The sequence below is a fragment of the Amblyomma mixtum genome, chromosome 7, assembly GCF_055824585.1.
Source record: "Amblyomma mixtum isolate Tamu chromosome 7, ASM5582458v1, whole genome shotgun sequence".
NCBI classification, from domain to species: domain Eukaryota; kingdom Metazoa; phylum Arthropoda; class Arachnida; order Ixodida; family Ixodidae; genus Amblyomma; species Amblyomma mixtum.
In genome coordinates, this window is record NC_143018.1 from 103116024 (window position 1) to 103125470 (window position 9447).

General features: G+C 54.9%; 1 protein-coding gene across 1 annotated transcript; it reads left to right on the top strand.

Moving 5' to 3' along the window:
- The first annotated feature begins 7086 nt into the window (after nucleotides 1-7086).
- On the top strand, nucleotides 7087-8088 carry LOC149337054 (uncharacterized). The gene has a single exon (XM_089554313.1). It carries the CDS (start codon nucleotides 7087-7089, stop codon nucleotides 8086-8088), a length of 1002 nt encoding a protein of 333 aa, XP_089410439.1.
- The last annotated feature ends 1359 nt before the right edge of the window (nucleotides 8089-9447 follow it).

Here is a 9447-nt window from a genome sequence, read left to right on the forward strand (position 1 = left end):
AGCTCGAGCTCTCCACGCGCGCGGCCGCCGGAATCGGAGGACGCACAAATCGCTTCGTCGTCGTTGGTGCTGGCGCTCTGCCTTCTTCATTGCAACTGCCCCGGCGAAAACAGGGAGCCATCCTGGCGACTCAGGGCGAGCAGATGACGACAGGGTCGTAGTACGGTTTTAGCCGGCTCACGTGAACAATTTCGCGGCCGCGACGGCGGTGGTCCGAGGAAGGCGTGACCGGTTCGACTATGTAGTTCACAGGTGAAGTGCGCTGCACGACACGGTAGGGACCGAGGTACTTAGCCGCAAACTTGGATGCAGCCGGCACAGACAGCCAGACGAGCGAGTCAGTTGGAAAGTCATGAGTGGGCTTGCCTTGGTCAGTCTCATATTTGCGGAGGCTTTGAGTGGCGGATGTCAACGAGCGAGCCAGCTGGCGGCACTGCTCGGCATGACGGGCAGCGTCGGAGAAAAAGGTGCATTCAGAACTGTCGGGGTTGTAAGGAAGGATAGTATCCAGAAGACAGGAAGGTTCACGGCCGTATAAAAGAAAGTAAGGGGAAAATCCGGTGGTGGCCTGGGAAGCAGTATTGTATGCATAAGTTACGAATGGTAGGACTTGATCCCAATTAGTGGCGTCAGAGGAAATATACATGGCGAGCATGTCACCAAGAGTCCGGTTGAATCTTTCAGTGAGGCCGTTCGTTTGGGGATGATAGGCGGTGGTCGTGCGATGAACGGTGTGGCACGCATCCAGAACCTCGTGAACGACTTCGGATAAGAAAACGCGGCCGCGATCGCTGAGTAGTTCCCGAGGGGCCCCGTGGCGTAGGACGAAGTGATGAAGGAAAAAGGATGCGACGTCGCGAGCAGTAGCCGAGGGCAGGGCGGCCGTCTCCGCGTATCTTGTGAGGTGGTCCACGGCTACGATAATCCAGCGATTCCCGGCAGGCGTGCACGGGAGCGGACCATACAGGTCGATGCCCACGCGATCGAAGGGACGAGCTGGGCAAGGCAATGGCTGTAACGGGCCGTCGGAAAGACGAGGTGGTGACTTCCGCTGCTGACAGGCGGTGCACGAGCGTATATAGCGGCGGACAAAAGTGTACATTCCGCGCCAGTAGTATCGCTGACGCAGACGCTCGTAGGTTTTCAGCAATCCAGCATGTGCACATTGTGGGTCGGCATGGTGATGCATACAAACATCAGAGCGAAGGTGGCGAGGGATGACCAAGAGCCATTTGCGGCCATCCGGGCGATAGTTGCGGCGATACAGTAGAGAGTCTCGAATTGTGAAATGGCAAGCTTGACGACGAAGTGACCGAGGGAACGATGCCGTAGACGGTGCGCTGAGGAGGTCGAGGAGCGAAGAAATCCATGGGTCTCGTCGTTGTTCGAAAGGGAGATCCATGGCGGTGAGAGCGGCCAGCGTCGAGTCGGATATGGACGAAACGGGCGCAGGAGACGGCAAAGGTGAGCGCGACAAGGCGTCAGCGTCGGAATGTTTGCGGCCCGACCGATACACAACGTTAATGTCATATTCCTGCAGACGAAGGGCCCAGCGGCCGAGGCGTCCAGAAGGGTCTTTCAGTGTAGCCAACCAGCAGAGGGCATGGTGATCAGTAACAACGTCCAGGGGGCGGCCGTATAAGTAGGGACGAAATTTTGTTAACGCCCACACTATGGCGAGGCACTCCTTTTCTGTAACAGTGTAATTGGCTTCCGCTTTGGTGAGTGCACGGCTGGCGTAAGCAACAACGTATTCGGAAAAGCCCGGTTTACGCTGCGCAAGGACTGCCCCGAGGCCGATGCCGCTGGCGTCGGTGTGGAGCTCAGTAGGCGCGCTGGGGTCGTAATGGCGAAGGATCGGTGGTGAAGTCAGAAGACGACGGAGCGTATTGAAAGCATCGTCGCAGGTTGAGTTCCAAGCAGATAGCTTGGTGGGACCATTCAAAAGCTTTGTAAGCGGCGCAATGATAGAGGCGAAGTTGCGCACAAAACGGCGGAAATACGAGCAGAGGCCCACGAAGCTTCGCAGCTCTTTAACAGAAGTCGGCTTGGGAAAGTGCGTGACAGCACGTAGCTTCTCTGGATCGGGCAGGACGCCATCCTTGGAGACAACGTGGCCGAGTATGGTCAGCTGGCGGGCGCCAAATCGGCATTTCTTTAGGTTCAGTTGGAGACCGGCGCCGGTGAGACAGGTCAGTACCTTGTGCAACCGCGTGAGATGAGTCGGAAAATCGGGCGAAAAAACGACAACATCGTCTAGGTAGCATAGGCAAATATTCCACTTTAGTCCACGCAAGATATTGTCCATCATTCTCTCAAACGTAGCGGGAGCGTTGCAGAGTCCGAATGGCATGACGGTAAACTCATAAAGGCCGTCAGGTGTGACGAAACCGGTTTTAGGGCGGTCAGACTCAGCCATGGGCACTTGCCAATAGCCGGATCGGAGATCCAAGGAAGAGAAGAACTCGGCTCCTTGCAAACAGTCGAGGGCGTCGTCAATACGTGGTAGCGGGTAGACGTCCTTGCGCGTAATTTTGTTCAGGCGGCGGTAGTCAACGCAAAATCGAATCGAACCATCCTTCTTTTTGACCAGCACGACGGGAGACGACCACGGACTAGAGGAGGGCTGAATAACGCCGCGCTGCAGCATGTCGTCAACCTGCTCAGCGATGACGCGGCGATCCGGAGGCGACACACGATAGGGCCGCTAGCGTAGAGGGGCATGAGTTCCGGTGTCGATGTGGTGGACGATAGTGGTCGTGCGGCCCAGGGAAGTTGTCTGGTGGTCGAATGATGAGCGGAACTTGTTAAGCAGGGCGAGGAGCTGCTCGCGGTGAGGTGGGTCGAGGTCGCTGGCAACTGAGCGGTGAAAAATCGCCGAGGACAGCGGGTCGCAGGTAGCGTTAGGCAGCGTGAGGGCGGCGATTGGTGTACTTTCGGAAAGAGCATCATCGTCGAAGGGTGCGATCAGGTCAACGGGTTCAACATGTCCAAGGCACTCTCCACGCAGCAACCTGAACCCAGAGGGTGAGGGATTCGAGACGACGATCTCGGCGGCACCGTGGCGCATGTCGACGACGGCAAACGGAAGAGGAGGGTGTCGGCGAGAAGCAAAGATAGGCGAAGGGGTGAAGAGTACAGGCTCGCAGGAACCAGAAATTGAGGAAAGGGGAACGGGCACGGCACTGCCGGCGGGAACATCGGTGTCGGCGGCGACAACGCATTTGGCACCAGAGCAAGGCGGCTCTTCGTCGACGGGCGCATCGCAGAGCATGGAAAAGGAGACGTGAGCACGGGCACAGTCTATGACGGCATGGTGGCGCGATAGAAAATCCCAGCCAAGGATGAGGTCATGGGAGCAAGAGCTGAGCACTAAAAATTCGACGACATATAAAACGTCCGCGATGACGACACGTGCCGTGCAAGCGGCAGAAGGATGAATGGGCTCGGCGCTAGCGGTGCAAAGAGAGAGTCCAGAAGTAGAAGTGGTGACTTTACGAAGTGAACGGCAGAAGTTTTCGGCTATCACGGAAACGGCAGCACCAGTGTCCACAAGCGCAAGTGCTCGTCCTTCGAACTTGCCAATAAACCCCTCTTCAGGTTATTGGCGCGCATGCGCATTAGCGACGGCGGCGGCGATAGCCGGACACCACATCCCTCCCCTTTTATATTGGATAATTTAACAAGCCAATCTCCAGCTTGATATCTGTCCGGTGGTCGACGGTCTCTGGTCGGGTGGCGTCTTGCACCCGCCGTCTGGAACGCTTGCGAAGCGGCAGGACCACTGGTGGTAGGGGCGGAGGATGTCACCGGATCAACGCTTGGTGGAAACGCCAGGAACTCGTCTCCCTCCTGGTTGGATGCCTCGCGGTCCGGATCCGTGATCCGCGCGAGCAGCTGGTCCTTGTGACGACGCCAGGTGAAACTGCCTCTGTGTGTGTTAGCACGAACGGTAAAAGACACAGGGCCGGACTGCCCCACAACAACACCAGGGACCCAGTTTGATCTGCCTCGATAATTGCGAGCCATCACTTGGTCACCGACTGCTATGTCACGATCACGACGTGGGCGAGCCACGGATTGCTTGAACTGATTATATGCAACCCTTCCTCCCACCGCTGGCTTGACAACATCGAGTCGATTTCGCAGCCGTCGTCCTAGAAGCAAGTTTGCTGGTGACTCAGTTGTTGTCGCATGGGGCGAGTTGCGATAGGTAAGCAAAAACTTGTGAAGCCTCAGATGTAATGTGTCCGCTCCGCTAGACTTACGAAGAGCGTTTTTAAGTGTCTAAATGAAACGCTCTGCAAGCCCGTTTGAGCTGGGATGATACGGTGCCGTAAGCACGTGACGACCGCCCAATTCTTCCACAAAAAGCTTGAACTCTTCGGAAGTAAACTGCGGACCGTTATCAGTGACCATGGTTTCTGGAAAACCAAACCGCGCAAACGGCTCTCTCAGTTTGTCAACTGTAGCGTCCGACGTAGTCGAGCGCATAACAAACACTTGCGGACACTTGGAATGCGCGTCCACGACTACAAGAAACATTGCGTTCAAGAAGGGGCCAGCAAAATCTATATGTACAGAGGGCAAAATGCATGTCTAGAACGGCCGAACTGCGTGCTCCCGGCCACTCGGAGCTACGTGTACGATGTCTAGCGCTATAACGCCTGGTTCGAGACGACGGAGTGTGGGCATGCGTGGCCAAACTGATAGCGCCGCCTGTGTTCTCGGGGCTCGCAGGCGGCCGCGGCTTTAGCTCCTGCTTTTGTCTTTAGTAGCGCTGATTTGCGCTACCGTCTGCGAAAGGACATACGCGGCAGAGCGCGCACAACTGACTTCTTTTTTTTTTACTACTTTTTGTGCGACGACAGCCACCACACCTGAGGCCCCAGTATGCTTTCAATAGTCACATGCCTATTTTGGCATTTGCCGAAGAACGCCAAAACGCCAAACCTCGCTCCTTTATCTAAGGCTCGTAGCCGCGATGACGATGCAGTACACCAGCGCGTATGTGATGCGGTGAATTGCTCCTCGCCAGAGGTTTGCAAGCGCACAAAAAGAAAGTAAAAAAAAAAAGAAGTCAGTGGTGGGCGCTCTGCCGCGTATGTCCTTTCGCAGACGGTAGCGCAAATCAGCGCTACAAACGACAAAAGCAGGAGGTAAAGCCGCGGCCGCCTGCGAGCCCCGAAAAGACAGGCAGCGCTATCAGTCTGGCCACGCATGCCCACACTCCGTCGTCTCGAACCAGGCGTTATATCGCTAGACGTCGCGCACGTAGCTCTGAGCGGCCCGGAGCACGCAGTTCGGCCGTTCTAGACATGCATTTTGCCCTCTGTACGCGCTGCCATGGTGCTGTTGGCCAAGACCAATGATGTAGGGGCGCTTTGCACGGCTCGGAACGCTGTTCTTGACAACTTACGCAGGCCTTGACACGATGCTCGAGGTCCGCCTCGATGGACGGCCACCACACGTAGCTGCGCGCCAGTTGCTTGCTGCGCACGATGCCTGGGTGCCCCTCGTGGAGTTCGTCCAGCAGCAAGTTGCGCAACTTTGCCGGCACGATCACTCGCATCCCGAACATGATGCAGCCTTGGTGAACTGTGAGCTCGCTGCGTCTGTCAAAAAAAGGCTTCAAATCTTTTTCAGTCACAGACGCCGGCCACCCCACGTTTATGAAATATATCACTCTACAAAGCAAGGGGTCCCGAGCTGTTCGAGCAATGTCCTGGCTTGAAACTGGCATTGATTGCAACCGCAATAAATAAAAAGTTTCCTCTCTTTCTTGTGTTTCGTCTTTCACCACTGATAGCGGCAGGCGCGAACAGAAATCGGCTTCAGCGTTCTCACTTGATTTTCTGAAGATAAGCGAATACCGGTACGCTGACAGCGTCACAGCCCAACGCTGCAAACGCGCTGCTGCGATAGTCGGAACACCGGTTTTTTGGGCCCAAGATTGTTTGAAGCGGTTTATGGTCGGTGACTAATGAGAACGAACGACCGAAAATGTAGAAATGAAACTTCTTAACACCAAATATTATTGCAAGGGCCTCTTTCACAAGCTGGCTGTATTTCTTCTCGGCATCGGTCAAGATACGCGACGCGAAAGCGATTGGCTTTGTGCTGCCATCATCCGAAACATGAGAAAGAACCGCGCCTAAACCATAGTGCGATGCGTCGCATGATAGCTGGAACGGTTTGCACGGGTCGTAGTGCGCCAAAATCGGCGGAGACGCTAGCAAGCTCTTTATCTTGATGAACGCTTCCAGGCAACGCTCATCCCAGCACCACTGGGCGTTTTTACGTAGCAGCCTGAAAAATGGTTGTGCCACCGTTGCGAGCTTAGGAAGGAACTTGCCGTAGAAATTGACGACTCCCAGGAACGACTGCAGCTGCTGCCTGTTGTTAGGGGCTGGAGCCTTGAGTAGTGCGTCAACCTTCTCCTTCGTTGCAGAGATGCCTTGTGCGCTGATTCTGTGTCCGAGGTAGCGAAGTTCCTGTTGGAAAAACGAACACTTCTCTTTCTTGACACGAACGCCTCTTTCAAGAAGAAGTTTTAACACAGCTTCCAGATTGGTGAAATGCTCTTCGTCACTTTTACCAGTGACCAGAATGTCGTCTAGGTAGCAGCAAACGCCGTGCAAGCCCTTCAGCATGGTGTCAATTATTCTTTGGAAAATCCCAGGTGCAGACCTTCATGAGCGCGTGTTCATGCGAAAGAGTTGACAAGTTTCCAGGGGCGAACGCTGCGTTTATTCCCGCATGTTCGTCGGTGCGTGGCTGGCCGATCATAACCCACCCGTAGGTTGCGGCGCAGGCCTTTTATTAGGTTATTGGCGCGCATGCGCATTAGCGACGGCGGCGGCGATAGCCGGACACCACATCCCTCCCCTTTTATATTGGATAATTTAACAAGCTAATCTCCAGCTTGATATCTGTCCGGTGGTCGACGGTCTCTGGTCGCAACAACTGGCGACGAGGACGGGATAGAAAACGGCGTTCTTCAGTTTTGGAAGGCAAGTGTTTCCGAATTTCACTCCGTGAAGAAGACTACCGTTGTTGCAGTGTGCGGAGCCGGTGACTGTCGTCATGATTGGGGCCGAGGCAGCAGTGACGCACTACGCTGGGCGACTGGGCCAACTGGAACGCTTCGACGAGTCCGCCAGCGATTGGGCTTCGTACGAAGAGCGGCTTACGTCGTTCTTGATTGTCAACGGAGTACCCGACGGCGACAAGGTACACGGCTTTTTGAGCATTATCGGTCCGAAGACCTACGGGTTGTTGAAGTCTTTAACTGCTCCAGACCTGCATTCTACAAAAAGTTTCGATGTCCTCAAGAAAGTTTTGAGCGACCACCTGTCCCCGAAGCCGTCCGTCATTGGAGAACGAGCCAAGTTTCACCGGAGGTGTCAACGAGAAGGAGAGTCCATATCTAGTTATGTTGCCGAGCTTCGTAAACTGTCGCAAACGTGCGAGTTTGGAACCGCCCTTGACGAGTCTCTTCGGGACCGCTTCGTGGGTGGCCTGCTACGAGAAGACATTCAGCGAGTGCTTTTCACGGAAGATAGCAAGCTTACGTTCCAGAAAGCGGTGGAGAGGGCCCTTTCAATGGAAGCGGCTAAAAAGAGTGCTGCTGAAGCACGCGGCACAGACGCCGCAGTCAGTGATGTGCACAAGATGCAGGCTGAAGCGCAGAAAACACGCAAAAGCTGTTTTCGCTGTGGTTCGCCAAAACACGCGAGTGAAGCATGCCCTCACATGGACGCCACCTGTTTCAGTTGCAACAAAAAGGGGCATATCCAGAGAGCCTGCAGAAGCAGTGGTAAGACTTCTTCCAAGAAAAAGCAAGTGAAAAAGAATTTGAACATGCTGACAGTTGTGTCTCGGAAAGCTTGGACCCCCAGTCTTAACGGCGTGTCGGCAGCTCAGTGCGACGCTGTCACCGTACAGATGACCATCAACGGCGTCTTGGTGAACATGGAGTTGGACACGGGAGCGGCTGTTTCCGTCATGTCGAAGACGCAGTTCCGTCAGCTCTTTCCTTCGGCTCTTTCGCATGAACGCGTGCTCATGAACGCGCGCGTCTCATGAACCATGCATCACAACAACTGGCGACGAGGATGGGATAGCCGGACACCACACTGAACATCATCAAGAGCAAATAAAAAATTAGAACTCTGAGTTCTGAACACACACAAAAATAATTGACTCTTTACCTCCCAGCAGTTGAACAATGCGTCCATTGTTACGCAAACTTTTTATTGAAGTGTTGCTTTAGCGGCAAAATTAGAATGTGTGGAGTGATATGCAAACTCAGAAGGCGGTGGTGGTGGTGAAAAACTTTAATCAAAGAGAGCTTGAGGGTTAAAAAAAAAAATAACCCTGCTGCATGGTCGGTATCCTTAGTCCGGGACACCGCATGACGAGGCCCCGTCTCGCGCCCGCTTGACCAGAGCCCTTTGGGACTCCAGTGTGGAGCAGTTGAGCAGGGCAGTCTCCCATGCCTCTCGGGTGGGGGTGGGGGAGGGGGGAAGGTGAGGATTCTGAGTACATGCCCACACCATGTGAAAGATATCGCAGATCTCTCCACAGTGCGGGCAGCGCCCATCTGTGTTCGGATCGAAGTGTTTTGCTATTGCAGGACAGAGAAGGGTTCCTGTCTGCAGGCGCCGCAGAGTTCGCTCCTCCGCCTTACTCAAACCCTTGGCAGGTGCCGGGTAGAGACGGTGGCTGTCGCAATAATAAATTAGGATTTCGCGGAACCGCAGAAGCGGTTTATGAGCTTCTGAGCCATGAGAGCTAGGATGAGGAGCCCGGTGTGTGAGCGCTCGGGCGGCCGCATCAGGGGCCTCATTGCCTCGTAGACCCTGATGGCCAGAAGCCCAGATCACTTTTGTGCGAGTTGCATCGGCGAGAGCGCGTCTTAGAATTTGCGAGGCCAGAGGTGATATTTCGCCTGCAAGATAATGTTCACAGGCCCGTCGAGAGTCTGTGATAACCGTTTTCCATTTTGGATCGGCGGCAGCGAGAGCTATTGCGACTTCCTCCACTCGTGTTGAATTTGGGGCCCGAAAAGATAGCCCATCGACATTCATTCCCCGGTGGACTACGGCAGCCGTGAAGAATCCCGCGGGCGACGGCCCTGTGATGTCCACGTAATAGACGCCCTCTTTATAGCCATATTGCCTCTCAAGCGTGCGAACCCGCGCTTGTCGTCTGCCTTCATGTGAAGCCATGTCCATGTTACGCGGGAGCGGAGCGACCAAGAGCATGTGGCGCCACAGCACCGGGATGTTCTCCGTCCCCTCTGGTATGCATGTGTGTTGGATGTGTAAGCGGTTAAGCAGACGGCGCCCAGGCACCGTCTGCGATAGCCGCGTATATTGGTTCACGAGGTGGGCCTCCCGCAACTCCTGATAGGAGTTTACCACTCCCAACGCCTTCAGTTTG

Bases quoted from the DNA above. Each gene is read 5' to 3' on its own strand.
- LOC149337054 (XM_089554313.1), top strand. From the start codon at position 7,087: ATGATTGGGGCCGAGGCAGCAGTGACGCACTACGCTGGGCGACTGGGC.